Source organism: Pseudochaenichthys georgianus, chromosome 17 (assembly GCF_902827115.2).
Source record: "Pseudochaenichthys georgianus chromosome 17, fPseGeo1.2, whole genome shotgun sequence".
In the NCBI taxonomy this organism is placed as follows: Eukaryota; Metazoa; Chordata; class Actinopteri; order Perciformes; family Channichthyidae; genus Pseudochaenichthys; species Pseudochaenichthys georgianus.
This window is the reverse complement of record NC_047519.1, coordinates 1905653-1921810: the sequence shown is the minus strand read 5'-3', so window position 1 is coordinate 1921810 and position 16158 is coordinate 1905653. Positions and strand designations below refer to the sequence as shown.

The 16158-nt window shown below is 41.6% G+C and overlaps 1 protein-coding gene across 1 annotated transcript in view; it reads left to right on the top strand.

Moving 5' to 3' along the window:
- The window catches only part of LOC117462477 (contactin-associated protein-like 2), a 58951-nt gene extending 55892 nt beyond the window's left edge, over positions 1-3059 (top strand). The window contains exon 25 of the mRNA XM_034104717.2: positions 1353-3059. Within this exon, the coding sequence (XP_033960608.1) occupies positions 1353-1552 (200 nt within the window). The 3' untranslated portion in view covers positions 1553-3059. The remainder of the gene's footprint in view (positions 1-1352) is intronic.
- Positions 3060-16158: the final 13099 nt, after the last annotated feature.

Genomic DNA, 16158 nt, shown 5'->3' with positions numbered 1-16158 from the left:
CGTTTTGAGGCAAGATATGCCTGATTTTTGCAATGTTACGTAGATGAAAGAAGGCGGTCCGTGAGATTAGTTTTATGTGGGCGTTAAAGGATAAATCCTGATCAAAGATAACACCAAGGTTCCTTACAGTCTCACTGGAGGCCAAGGTTAATGCCATCCAGAGTGAGTATATCTTTAGATAGTTTGTTTCCTAGATTCTTGGTGGTCAAGTACAATAACAGTTTTGTCTGTGTTTAAAAATCCAAGTTTATAAGTCCTTGAGGCAATTTTTTATTTGATTGAGAGTAATATGCCAAATTAAATGAGATTCTTCAAGCTTAGTGGAACGCCATATCCTTTCAAGTTGTCTCGACTTTTGCTTTATTTTGCGGGTTTCGGCATTATGCCATGGAGCTTGTCTATGTTGTTTTACTTTCTTCTTTTTCAAAGGAGCAACAGAGTGCAGCGCACCTGTAGCTCTATCAACTACATGATCAAATTTGGATGGTGAAAATGTTGTATAAGATTCCTCCTTTACATGCAGACATGCTATCGAGTTAAGTGTTGATGTAATCTCTTCCTTAAATGTGGCTATAGCACTAACGGATATATTTTGTACTGCAGGGACTTTTGACTAATGGTTTGTAGTCTAGTAACAACAATTCAAAAGTTACAAAAAAATGGTCGGATAAAGCAGGGTTATGCGGTTCGACTAATAGTTGCTCAATTTCAATACCATAAGTCAGAACAAGGCCGAGAGTGTGATTATAATAATAATAATGCATTACATTTATATAGCGCTTTCCCTGGTGCTCAAAACGCGTATAACAGTGGGTTGGGTTATTTACACTTTTACTGAAACCAATAGAATCTAATACAGAGTTAAATGCAACAGAAAGACTATTTTTATTGTCGTCAACATGAATATTAAAGTCACCCACAATAAGGACTTTATCTGTTTTAAGTACCAAAGTTGATAAAAACTCAAAGAATTCTGAATAAGGACCTGGGGCACGGTACACTGTAACAAATAAGATGTATTGCAATGTTTTCCAGGTCGGAAAAACAAGGCTTTCAAAGGAGGCATCATTTAATTTAGTTTTAGTATTGATAAGTAAACTTGAGTCAAAGATGGCTGCAACTCCACCTCCTCTGCCTGTGAAATGGTTATGTAAATGTGTGTGTCATCTGCATAGCTTTGGTAACTTATTTTATGATTTTTTTGTATTTTATTTGTTATTATCTGAGCCAGTGGTAGCATGTAGATGTTAAAGAAAGAGGCCCCAAGATTGAGCCTTGAGGAACCCCACATGTCATATGTGTCAGTTGTTAGTACATGTTAGTAATAGTGCCCCTTTCTGTTTTGACTCTAGGCATCATCTCCATCGTGATCTTCACTGTGCTCTGCATCATGGTGTTTGTGATCCGTCACATGTTCCGCCACAAAGGTTCCTACCACACCAACGAGGCCAAGGGGGCGGAGTCAGCAGACTGTGCTGACGCAGCGATCATCGTCAACGACCCGGCCTTCACTGAAACCATCGACGAGAGCAAGAAGGAGTGGTTCATCTGAGCCGCCCTCACCATGGACATATGACATTAGGATGTATGTAGTTTTTTAAGCATAGGTAGTAGTAGTGAGGGCCCCACCTGTGGACCCTACAGGATGTGCCGAGTGGTTTATTTAAAGAATGATGGACAATGGACACCATGGCATCACAGCATGGGTATTAAAGCACAGGGCTGCCTGCTAAGTGTGACAGGACCACAGCCTCAGGTGGTGAAGATGAGAGGGACTGTTCTCATTAGCTTTTATTTGAGTGTTTATTTGTATCACTGTTTATTTCATTTTGTTAAATAATTTATCTTATTTCATTTTTTTTATACAAGCAATATATTTTTTCATAATTAGTTTTACTTTGTTTTAGTGTATTTATTTTTTCCAGATTAAGATCTTCTATGAATTGCACGACGTGCGGGTATATAAGAAAATAATGACATTTATTGTAATGATCATTCATCCCAATCTCATTGTCTTAATCTTTTAATTTTACATTTATTTCAGTTAAGTGGATTTCTGACTGAAGCGTTTGTTTGTGTGTGTGTGTGGGGGGGGGGTTCGCACTTGCCAGCCTGTCTGTACAGGAGATGTAGCCATGACTTTGGACTAAGAACGGAAAGGAAATGGGAAATGTCACATTTCTATTTATTTTGATATTTATTGATTCTCTTATGATTGCATATGTTATTTTACTGTTACTGCTGCCAAATTAGTTGAGGGGTTGACCTTGAACTGAGTCCTGTCCACTGAGCTCCACTAATGGTTTTTACTTTGTATTAGCAAGACCAGTACGTGATAATGCTAAAAAGCTTTAGACCATGTGCTGTAAGACTTTTATTTAAGGAACTTAACAACTTGGTAGTGGTATCTGACTAAGAGTTTAACTCAGTGCAGAGACAGATGAGGAGGGATTTAGTGTATAGACATGAAGCAGGAGGAATCACTTGATTCATTCTATGCTGTTACCGATCAGACAGAGGTGGAACCTGACACTATGAGGACAGGACTTTTGCATTTTCAACTTAGTATTTTGGAAGAATTTAGCAGTGTTATTGATATTGATTTATTTAGTCTTCGTTAATTAGTGGTCATAGTATGTGTGTCTGAGGGTGTTTAGCAACACAAACTCTTCAGGTGGCCTGAAAGGACTTAAGTTCACAGTTCTTCTCAAATCTGTCCTTTAAAGGCGATGTCTTTGTTCTTTGAGAAGTAGGGAGGTTCTTTGGAAAATAATGTATGTTGCCCACATACAAAACTATGGCATACATCCTGACAATTGATTGTATTGCATTTGTATTCCTTTAACTGCACTGCAGTGTAATGGCATGCTGTTTGACACTGAATTACACACATTTCTGTTTGATAAGCCACTGTGGCATGTCATTGCTTTTGCCTCATGTTATATGCAAATCACTTTGCTAAACTGTACTTCTTTCATAGCTGATTTCTCATTATTTGTGCTTTTCTCATTGTCTTGAAAAATGTGATGCTTCCTATTGGGAAAACCAGTAAAATATGAGTCAAAATCACACACTGGCTGTTGTTAGTGTTTTTGACCAAACACATCTGGATCCAGGTGTTCAGCTTCTGGAAGATGCCGATCCCCTACCTTTCGACTGAAAATCCTACTGTATACTTCAGGAAATAAAACATTATCAGTATGGAGATGTTGGCGCTGGGAATAGAGGTCCTCCATGGTTGGCAGCTCCGTCCTGGTGATGTGCTGTGCAGTTTTCACCACCCTCAGTGAAGCCTTACGATTGTGGGCGGTGCAGCTGCCGTACCAGGCTGTGATGCAGCCAGTCAGAATACTCTCTATCAGATGGTGGGACCAAGTAATTGTTTTGCAAGTCACAAGTAAGTCTTTGGACTCAAGTCACAAGTAAGTCTCAAGTCTTTGGACTTAAATCACAAGTAATGGCGCATTTCCACTACAGGGCCTCGCTCGGCCTCTCTTTGTACGGCTAGGCCTCGTTAGACCTGGTTAGGACGGGCTCACTTTATGCTGCGTTTCCATTACAGGTTAGTAGCTGGGGCAGTAACTATAGTAACGCAGTGTAGGCGGAGCCGTGATGTCATCTTCAATGCGAACCACAGAAAACCAACATCAGCCGTTAGCTGTTAGCACTCAGAGCTCACAGCTCCTCATATCTGTTAAGAAACTAGACAAAAGTTAAACAAGTACAAACCACAGACTGTCTGTGTCATGGCGAATACAGTCGCTGGTTTATTTATGTCTGTATAGGCCGTTGTTGTGAGTGTGGACGGTCGGAGCATACACTGTGTTAGCTTAGCCGATCTCCATTCAGAAAACACGCATTTTAAAAGGTTTTTCGCCTGCCGTCTGTCTGCAGACTTGTCAAAGCATTAATTTGTGGTTTTTACTAACCGGTATCAGTATGTTGTTACTTCGGCATCATTTTGAAACGTGTATTACAATTAAATCACGGTCAAATATGTTCATTTTGTTGTAGTTGTAGCCCCCTTGCCAGCGATTCTCTCTCTAGTTTAGCATACTCAGCCCGACTCAGCCTGCTTGTTGGCCCGGAAAGAACCTCCATTTTCTTGGGCCAGAAAAACTGTGAAATAGTACCCGCTAGCCGGAACTACGCCAAGTGGAAACGCAACCAAAAACGCTTAAAGCGAGCTCCGCGCTGTAGTGGAAATACGCCATACGTCTCAAGTCTTTGGACTCAAGTCACAAGTAAGTCTCAAGTCTTTGGACTTAACCTGTTGAACCCCATCCCCCCGCCGGAAAAACGCATCATCTGCAGGAAACAGCGTCTGAGGGCTTCTTAATATTTAATAAACTATGAATGTTTCCTATCCATGTAACGGGAAGAAACTCAGCTAACTGATGATACAGATGTAGCGCTTCATTTCAGAAATGCCCTCGCATTCGCATTTTGAAACTCGAGGGCCGTGATTGGTACGTGATCTGCCCTCGCTCAAGGGAAAACCTCCAGCTTGACTTGAGACCTCTCCCGTGATAAATAAATATAATTAAAATGACGCCACCTGCAATGGATCATTGATCCACCAGGGGGTGCAGTGGGGTTCCACACTGGAGTTCATGTGAAATAAAGTCAGATACAGTGCGCTGGATGTACAGCGGAACTTTGTTAAGATCCATATGTCACGGATATCATACTCTGTGCTAAATAAGAGACATGTAATCATTTACAAAACATCACCATGTTGTTATTTAACAAAATAATGTTTTTGTTAAACGAACTGGAGGAAATGCAGCCCGGCTCTCGATTTGTAATCCTAATTTAATCATCATCTTCACCACGATCATTTATGTTTATGTTCGCCGAATGTCTGAAACGGCAGCTCTCAGCTGTCTATTTACACAGCTCTCTCCCCCCTCCCCCCCTGATCTTTCTTCTCCAACAGCTAAATTAACTGTAGTGACAAGCTTACAGTTTGTGACGTAACAACACCATAAAAGCTGGTGGGTTGAAAGCCTCTATGGTTGAAAGCAATACGGGAGGTAAAAAGAACTAGAATAATTGTGATTTATTTATTGTGGCTTTTATGTTTTGAGGTATAAAATGTTATATAATTCAGGCTTATAATTCACCCTTCTCTAAAAGCCTTCAACCATGACAATATTCATAGTAATTTAATAAATCCTTCCGACACACATTGTAAAAAATAGCCTAGTAAGTTAAGAAATCATTCCAAAGTACATCTTCTGATGTAACAACAATACCATTATACATAGTAACATAGCTGAACATGAGTGATACTGACCTGAGATGTTTTTATTACATGAATTAAGGTGACTGAGGCTTTTTAACATAGACAGAGCACAACTGAAACATAACATCTGAAACGATGTAACAACATAATACAGTTTTTGAGGATGCAGCTTGGGATGTGAGGAGTGAGGGACACGGCTTAGAACGGGCGTGTCGCCTACTGTCCTGCCAGTGTTGGCAAGACAGGAGAGTGTGTGCACCAGTCTGCCTTGATCTATGAATTCATGTCCGTGACACTCACTGCTGCCCACAGAAGGAAACCTCCTTCACTTCATGAAAGTGTTTTAACCACACACACCTCTACACACACACACACACACACACACACACACACACACACACACACACACACACACACACACACACACACACACACACACACACACACACACACACACACACACACCAGAGATGGGGACTCGAGTCTGTGACTCGGACTCGAGTCGCACTTAAGTCGCACACACAGAGACTTCAGACTTGACTTGGACTCGTGACCAAAAGACTTCAGACCCGACTTGGACTCGTGTGTTGGGACTCGTGAACAATCATTGTGGTTTCTATTGTTGGCGTATTAAAGGTGGGGTAGGTACATTTGAGAGAAACCGGCTCGAGATCGCTAGAATTTGAAAATACACAACCGGAGATAATCTGCTAGAGGCTGCTACTTCCTTATAGAGCCCGCCTCCTCCAACACACACGAACGCGCACATGACCAATGAGGGCACGAGATAAATTTGTGCCCAGATGGAAGGCTGACAGGCAGGTAGGCCATCCAGTTACTTTAGCCGGGCTCATTACGCAGACGTGCGCGCCTCTGTTGTTACTACCTCGTAGTAACACAATGGCGACCGGCGGCACACCTGCGGCGGTACCGCTTGTAATTAGGTTCAACTACAAAAACTTCGAACAAAACGCCGGCGGCACCAACAAAAGGAGCGCACACTGCAAAGTCTGCAATATCAAAATCAAGGATGCTGGCGCAACAACAGCACTTGAAAAGTCACCCGGAGAGGTCAGTCACATTAACGCATTGGACGGTTAGCGAACATGTTTAGCTCAGCATCAGCTATGTGATGCTAACTTAGCTTGCTACTAGCTTTGTAACTGAATATTTGAAAAGATGAGTGAATTGCTTGTCACACTTGTTTGAGTTGAGTGGCGTTGACATCCAACTCTTGACATGACATAAAAAAGGTCGGTAACGTTAATCATTACCCGCTTTTAAGTACTTTTAACAGTTTCCCTGCGGGGGATTAATAAAGTATTTGTGATACTGATTTCTGATTCTGAAGTGTTTTGCTTATAAGTTGTTTGCATTTAGCTAAAGTGTGATGTTTTTCCTCATATTGCATTGCAATAGCCTGTTTAAAGTGATCATATAACAAACAACTAATCAGTACTGATACTGCAGGGGTCTCCAACACGTCGATCGCGAGCTACCGGTAGCTCGCGGGCAGCTTTTCAGTAGCTCGCCGCTCGATTATCGATTATAGCGTTGTAAGGTTGCTTCTTGATTTTTCGGCCGCGGCTGGACAATAACGTTTTTTGATTTTAGAATTACACGAATATCAAATTGGTCGGTGACGCAGAGATCAAGGAACAGACGTGACAGCGGCACAGCGACACCACACACGGAGCAGTCTGCTTTATCCAGCAACACCAGTCCAGAACAACCTGATCTCACCAGAATGCGTGACTCCACCACGACTCCTTAACACCACAATGCGTGGTGGAGTCACGAACTTTGTTACATTTGCGTGTCGGCACCACGCAAACAACCCCAATGTAAAGTGAATGAGGCTCCTTTGTCGTGGTGCACACACGCATTTCTACAACGTGCATTGTGTGTAATGCAACTGTGATTTTTATTAAATTAGTTAGTTTTTAAGGAAGGCCAGAGCTTCAGCTGTGTCAAATAGATTGTTCCCTTCAGTTAACGTTATTTAAAAGATAATGATCATGTCCCCTGTATTGTATTACGAGCGTCCATTCCCATTGGATAACGGAGAATTTTACACCCGGAAGTAAGTATTCTCCTTACTGTCGATTGATTTTACAGTGATATCTGCACTACTCATCGACTAAAAAACACCAAATTGTCCTTGTTAATTACACAACATTGATTGGTTTGAATTGTGTGCAATGCTTTTGTATTTTCCCCCTTCGATTCGGAGAAACAAATATATTTTCGGAGTTTTTGGACGGCGGAAGACACTACACTACCCAGAATCCTCAGCTATCGTTTGGGACTACACCATGTGCTTAGCTTGACAAACCCCGTGATCAGTCCTCAACCTCTGTGATTGGATGCGCGACGTTTACACACAGAGCGTCCAAAAGGACTTTGAAATGGAATGAAACCCATCGACGGCACACTATTCAAAACAGGAATCGAACGTGTCCTACCCCCCTCCCCCCCTTAGGTCACAGGCTCCTCCAACAGTGCTACGCAATAAAACAGATGCACAGAAAAAATAGTGAAATAGTGCAATAAGAGTCTACAAGTGATTGGAATATGATATATTAGATAAATAATTTCTAAGTAGCAGCCAGATGAATGTTATTTCTAAATTCAGGTGTTTAATAGTCTTCTGGCCTGTGGGATGAAGCTGTCTCTGTGTCTGGTGGTTTTAGTCCGGATGCTGCGGTACCGCCTGCCAGACTGCAGCAGACAGAACCGTTTGTGGCTGGGGTGATGGTGGTCTTTTATAATCCTGAGGGCTTTCTTTAAGGTTAACCTGGTATTTGTAATCCACTACATTTATTTTAGTTACTTTACAGATTTGGATTAATGATGTGAAATATAAACAACCCTTAAATCAGACTTTAGTTACACCTGAATGAAATTCAGTGAAGGTGATTGTCAAGTGCCAACAATCAGGAGAGATATTTGATAGTTGGTTGCTTGAGAAGACTAAATATTTATCTGCAGATCCGTTTAAAGCATATTCATTACTCGTTATTCTCTAATAGTTCATTAAAGACTGTATATAATTGCTATTTTGCACATCCCTTTCAAGATTTCAAGAGTTTCTAAGGTTTATTGACATATCATATACACAACAGTGTAGTTATGCAATGAATGAACAACTTGGGTCACAGGTTCATCAACAGTGCATTACAAGACATCTATCAATGTGTGTATACTTCCACCATTACACTGTCGTATTCTGCACGTTTCTTTAAATAAAGCCTTATTAGTTAGCACATCCTCCTATCAGGCACTAAACTGTTTTACTCTAGATATCATTTGAGTATCTTCTTGATATTTTCTATTCTATATTTATATAATTGACCTTCTACTTTCCCACTATTTTGTATGTACTCTTAATATTTGAATGTTTTCATAAAATATAACACATTCAAAAGTGCGTTACAAAAATGAAAGACATTAAGAAAAAGGCATTTTAAACAGTCATTAAAAAGCAACACAATCTTCCTGCATTGCAATTACTCTAAACGTGTAATAACGTGCTTTAACCAGTAGGTGGTTTGGGTTAAAAGCATAGGTTAAAAGGCTGTCAAGTTTACAGTGTTAACAAAATAAAATATACTGCTGTTTCCAGTTTAGTTTACGACGAATATTATTTTGTTATTGTTTTGATATTTGTAACACAAAAGCGATGGAAAAAACCCATAGCAACCAAAAAAAGATGGTCTTAACATGACCCAGTCGACTAGTAGTTAATAAAAAACAATAATATCAAAACAAAATATTACTACTAACTTTATTGTGAAATTAAAACAGAACGGTAAAAGAATAGTTTCCGGTGTATTCTGATGCCCGATCTCTGTAGATAAATAAAGAACTAAGACAGATGTGTAATATTTAATGCAGCCAAACCATTTATTACAATGCATTCATGTGATGACTATGAAAGAGTAAAGCAAGCACTGCTGAATAAAGTATGAGTTATCTTTTACGAAACATTTTTTTTCATATGGAATGCAGTTGGAGGTCAACCAATCAAAGAATCACGGGGTTCATGGTGTAGTCCCAAACGATAGCTGAGGATTCTGGGTAGTGTAGTGTCTTCTGCCGTCCAAAAACTCCGAAAAAATATTTGTTTCTCCGAATCGAAGGGGGAAAATACAAAAGCATTGCACACAATTCAAACCAATCAATGTTGTGTAATTAACAAGGACAATTTGGTGTTTTTTAGTCGATGAGTAGTGCAGATATCATTGTAAAATCAATCGACAGTAAGGAGAATAGGCTATTTACTTCCGGGTGTAAAATTCTCCGTTATCCAATGGGAATGGACGCTCGTAATACAATACAGGGGACATGATCATTATCTTTTAAATAACGTTAACTGAAGGGAACAATCTATTTGACACAGCTGAAGCTCTGGCCTTCCTTAAAAACAAACTAATTTAATAAAATTAACAGTTGCATTACACACAATGAACGTTGTAGAAATGCGTGTGTGCACCACGACAAAGGAGCCTCATTCACTTTACATTGGGGTTGTTTGCGTGGTGCCGACACGCAAATGTAACAAAGTTCGTGACTCCACCACGCATTGTGGTGTTAAAGGGAAATGGAAACACTTTTCAAACTGCTTTCCATGCGACAATATTACCATTAGGAAATGTATTTATCTAGTCTATTTCCAATGTAAACGATCGAGATACGCGAATTTACTTTTTGAAATACGTGCCTAATGACCATGGGCGCTTCCATTGCTCCGGGACTTTTCCAGTGACGTCACTGACTGGCTTCCTGGGCCAAAGCTCAATAACAAACAACATGGCGTGCAATGCACCAGTAGTTTACATTACAAGAAAACGGTCGTCGTCAGGAGTTTATTGTATTGCCCCAGGCTGCACAAATGGATTTTATACAAAGAAGGAAGAAGTACATTTTCATAGGCTGCCACTAAAGGATGAGAAGCTGCTCAAAGTCCAGTCTGGATGCCTGGTTCAATACAAAACATTGGATTTGAAGCCAGGATCTGTTCCCACAATATTCGATTTCTCAACGTATGCAGTCGGGAACACCGACCGTCCCAGCACGTCGGCCGCGCAAGACAATGACAGTGTCAACAAACGTGAAGTTTGAGCCACCAAACGAGTTGCTTCAGCTGCCGAGAGAGAGGTAAATATTGCAGCACTACCAGATTACTAGCTCACACATGTATTTACTGACACAGTGTGACCTTATTAATTAACGCAATCGCGTCCAAACTAAATGGTAGCTATTATTATGACGCACAATAGAGAATTGGGGGTGTTCTATAGCTCAACTAATTAAACTGGCATACACACGCTCATCTGTCGAAAACAGCCCTAAAAAGGCTAGTATTGCTATCAATGGATGGTATTGCAGGACCCAGAGCGCACGGAGCACGGAGCGGACAGCAGATAACGGAATTGCAGTTGTATTGCTTATAGATTATCAGAACATTTCAAAGGGGACACAGCCCCATTGGATATTAACCTATGGATTAACTACATCATCGTTTGTATCGTTGTAATGTCATTGAAGACCAGTTTAGACCAGACAATGAGGAAGGTAAGCCGTTAGCCTGGCGTATGTTAGTACCTAGCGCCACTTGTTTTGATGTACGTTTTTGTGGATAACCTCGCGAGTTTGTATCTTTCAGTGTTGAGGTGGGCACCGTTAGATTCTGTGTCTCCTTGCGATCATAAACGATGTGTTGGATGTGCGGCTAGGATAAGTAATAAGGGAGCTAGGAGTGATTTTCGGTGCAGTAATAGGTTAGCATTTTCGCTCGGGGCTAATTCAGAGGCTCACTGTTAGCATTGTGTTTTTTAAATTTTTTTATTCCGGATCGTATGCCACTCTATTCGACCGAATCGGTTCATAAGCATAGGCCATGGGATGCCTGGTAACTGTAGATGCTTCCACATCAATGTCATCTCCCGACGAATAGTCAAATTCATCGTTCAAAACGTCGATCTCATTGCAAAATTCCTCCATCGCTGCCATATCTGCTACGTTGTGTTGACTTCTGGTGGAGCGAAAACACAGCCAGTGACGTCACCATTTGGGACTCCCCTAATGGCGGCGGCCTGGTCCCGGAATTCCCCACCCGGCCGGCGGATAATTAATTTTCTTTTGGCGAGTAATATCATATACAATAAATATTACGATCAATATCCATTGTAAAATGAATAAACTACCGGAATATTATAACTGTAATTGGTGTTTCCTTTCCCCTTTAAGGAGTCGTGGTGGAGTCACGCATTCTGGTGAGATCAGGTTGGTCCAGAACAACCTGATCTCACCAGAATGCGTGACTCCACCACGACTCCTTAACACCACAATGCGTGGTGGAGTCACGAACTTTGTTACATTTGCGTGTCGGCACCACGCAAACAACCCCAATGTAAAGTGAATGAGGCTCCTTTGTCGTGGTGCACACACGCATTTCTACAACATCCTGCAGTGAGCTTTTATTCTATAAAACGTTTTTAAAATCGACTTTATAGCTTGTAGTAACTCACGGGAGGCTTCTTTTATTTTATTTGTATTCATAATAATTTTTATTTTTCGTCAGAATGTAAAAATTACATTAGTTACGAATTTGTGTTCTCAAAAAACACTGCATTGTGTGTAATGCAACTGTGATTTGTATTAAATTAGTTCATTTTTAAGGAAGGCCAGAGCTTCAGCTGTGTCAAATAGATTGTTCCCTTTAGTTATTTAAAAGATAATGATCATGTCCTCTGTATTGTATTACGAGCGTCCATTCCCATTGGATAACGGAGAATTTTACACCCGGAAGTAAGTAGCCTATTCTCCTTACTGTGGATTGATCTCAGTGATATCTGCACTACTCATCGACTAAAAAACACCAAATTGTCCTTGTTAATTACACAACATTGATTGGTTTGAATTGTGTGCAATGCTTTTGTATTTTCCCCCTTCGATTCGGAGAAACAAATATTTTTTCGGAGCGTGTAGTAACTCACGGGAAGCCTCCCGTGAGTTACTACACGCTATAAAGTAGATTTTAAAAACGTTTTATAGAATAAAAGCTCACTGCGGGACGTTGTAGAAATGCGTGTGTGCACCACGACAAAGGAGCCTCATTCACTTTACATTGGGGTTGTTTGCGTGGTGCCGACACGCAAATGTAACAAAGTTCGTGACTCCACCACGCATTGTGGTGTTAAGGAGTCGTGGTGGAGTCACGCATTCTGGTGAGATCAGGTTGGTCCAGAACCAACAGCAGAATGACCCGCTCTGAATCAGGCCCTGTCGCTGCGGCTCAGAGACACACAGGGAGGGATTTGTGTTTTTTGAAAAACACTCGTTATCGTCATGTCAGGTTTTTGATGGATTTAATCAAGTCTTGGATTGCAGAGTATGAATGTCCTCTTGCTATTTGCAGTTAATAAATATGTGTGTAAAGTTCGTGAAGGCAGGAGGAAAGCTTCCGCGATCACTGTCTCCTCTCCGTTCCTCCAAACCCCGCCCCCTCCATGAAAATAATGAGTGACATGCTGATAGTGACCTGATAGAAACTTTATTATTCACTTAATCACTGATTGCGATATGATGAAGCTAACTTAATCTCATCCATTCATTGGATTTATGTAACAGTAAGACAGAGAATAAGTGTGCACCCACATGCACTATTTTTGTTTTTAAATGCTGTTGTAAATACTCCCTTTTTTAACAGATGACCGTTGCTAGAATCTGCAGCTGGACTGCAGAAGTATTAGTTTTTTGTTTTTGAGGATGGAGCAATTTCACACACAGATAGGTTAGACCTATACAATTGATGTATTATGGTTTATAATTTAATGTCAAGAAGAAGAAGAAGAAGAAGAAGAAGAAGAAGAAGAAGAAGAAGAAGAAGAAGAAGAAGAAGAAGAAGAAGAAGAAGAAGAAGAAGAAGAAGAAGAAGAAGAAGAAGAAGAAGAAGGCTGAACTGTTCAGTGTCTGTGGAGATGGAGGTTATACATCTCCAAAATCATGTTCAGCTTAAGTCTCAGCAAAACTCTCAACATTTCTGGAGCCTTGTAGACACAGAAAACTATAAGAACATTCACCAAGCAGCACTGAACACGTCTGCTTTATTTGGCTCTGTTCTACAGACCTTTGTGAAGCAGCTTTTTCTGACATGAATGTCATGAAATCTAAATACAGAACAAGACTGACTGAACATTTAAATGACTATTAGAGTGAACCTAAGTGGGTATACTTTAGCATACACCTATGGTGGACTCCATGCAGCGCCATTTATCTCACTGACTGTAAAAAAGAGTGAATGCACTTATTTGACCATAACTGCCATAGCTTGTCAGCTGGTGATTAAGGACATTTATGTGAATTTTCAGTGATGTACTCACTATGTGGGCCATAATAATATGTGAGACATTTTCGTTTTCTTGGACCTTGATGTGAAGTTAAGATGTTTGATAAGCTTTAGGTATTGTAATTTCACACGTGTACAAAAGTATAGCTTAATTCAACTGATGAGGGCTATGTGAATAAATGTAAGCGATGTGATACGCTTATCCGGTCTACATGTGTTTTGTAGACTTGGAGAAGGCGTATGACCGGGTTCCCAGGGAGTTACTGTGGGAGGTGCTGCGGGAGTATGGGGTGAGGGGGTCTCTACTCAGGGCCATCCAATCTCTGTACTCCCAAAGCGAGAGCTGTGTCCGGGTCCTCGGCAGTAAGTCGGACCCATTTCCGGTGAGGGTTGGCCTCCGCCAGGGCTGCGCTTTGTCACCAATCCTGTTTGTAATATACATGGATCGGATTTCGAGGCGTAGTCGTGGGGGGGGGGGTCTGCAGTTCGGTGGACTAAGGATTGCACCACTGCTTTTTGCAGATGATGTGGTTCTGATGGCTTCATCGGTCTGCGACCTTCAGCACTCACTGGATCGGTTCGCAACCGAGTGTGAAGCGGCTGGGATGAGGATCAGCACCTCCAAATCTGAGGCCATGGTTCTCAGCAGGAAACCGATGGACTGTCCACTCCAAGTAGGGAATGAGTCCTTACCCCAAGTGAAGGAGTTCAAGTATCTCGGGGTCTTGTTCTCGAGTGAGGGATCAATGGAGCGTGAGATGGGCCGGAGAATCGGAGCAGCGGGAGCGGTATTGCAGTCGCTTTACCGCACCGTTGTGACGAAAAGGGAGCTGAGCCGGAAGGCAAAGCTCTCTGTCTACCGGGCCATTTTCGTTCCTACCCTCACCTATGGTCATGAAGGATGGGTCATGACCGAAAGAACGAGATCGCGGATACAAGCGGCCGAGATGGGTTTCCTCCGCCGGGTGGCTGGTGTCTCCCTTAGAGATAAGGTGAGAAGTTCGGTCATCAGGGAGGGACTCGGAGTTGAGCCGCTCCTCCTTCGCGTCGAAAGAAGCCAGTTGAGGTGGTTCGGGCACCTAGTTAGGATGCCACCTGGGCGCCTCCCTAGGGAGGTGTTCCAGGCACGTCCAGCTGGGAAGAGACCAAGGGGTAGACCTAGGACCAGGTGGAGGGATTATATCTCTTCGCTGGCCTGGGAGCGCCTTGAGATCCCCCAGTCAGAGCTGGTTGATGTCGCCAGGGAAAAGAAAGTTTGGGGCTCTCTGCTGGAACTGCTACCCCCGCGACCCGACCACGGATAAGCGGGAGAAGATGGATGGATGGATGGATGTGATGGATGTTGAGGCGCATCTTAAACTGCTGGCTAAAGATAAACGTAAATACAGTAGGATTGTTATTCACGTCGGTGGTAATGATGTTCGTTTACGCCAATCAGAATGCACAAAACTTAATGTGGAGTCGGTGTGTAGTTATGCTAAAACAATGTCGGACACCGTAATCTTCTCTGGTCCCCTCCCCAATCTGATCAATGATGACATGTATAGCCGCATGTCATCATTTCAGCGCTGGTTGTCTTGGTGGTGCCCAGCAAACAATGTGGGCTTCGTAAATAATTGGACAGCCTTCTGGGGAAAACCTGGTCTGATTAAGAGAGACGGCATTCACCCTACTTTGAAAGGTGCAGATCTCATTTCGGCAAACATTTCAGGGCTTTGTGGACGTAATCCATGACAAACTGGAGTTGAGACCAGGAGGCAGAGTCGCAGTCTTACACGCTTCTCTGCGCTCTCTCCTAGGCAGTCACCCATAGGAATCCCGAACCCAATAAAATACCCAATATTAGCGGTGTGTGTGTCTGCCCAAGGACAATTTAAGGTAAAACCTAATAGAGGTGTCATACATAATAACCTAATAAAAGTAAATGTAACAACTACTACAGTGCAACAAAACAGGAAGATTAAATGTGGTCTCTTAAACATAAGATCTCTAGCATCTAAAGCAATATTGGTAAATGATTTAATATCAGATTATAATATTGATATATGCTGTCTCACTGAAACTTGGTTGAGACATGAAGAATATGTCAGCATAAATGAGGCCACTCCACCCAGCCATGTCAACACTCATATTGCTCGAGGCACGGGCCGAGGAGGTGGAGTTGCAGCAATCTTTGACTCAAGTTTACTTATCAATATTAAACCAAAATGTAATTATACCTCTTTTGAAAGCCTCGTTTTTAGTCTTACGCATCCGACCTGGAAAACTTTGCAGCCAATCTTATTTGTTACAGTGTATCGTGCACCAGGTCCTTATTCAGAATTCTTATCAGAATTCTCTGAGTTTTTATCAACTTTGGTTCTTAAAACAGACAAAGTAATTATCGTAGGTGACTTTAATATTCATGTTGACGATGATAAAAATAGCCTTACTGTTGCATTTAACTCTATATTAGATTCTGTTGGTTTCTGTCAGAGTGTAAATAAACCAACCCACTGTTATAATCACACTCTCGACCTTGTTCTGACTTATGGTATTGAAATTGAGCAACTATTAG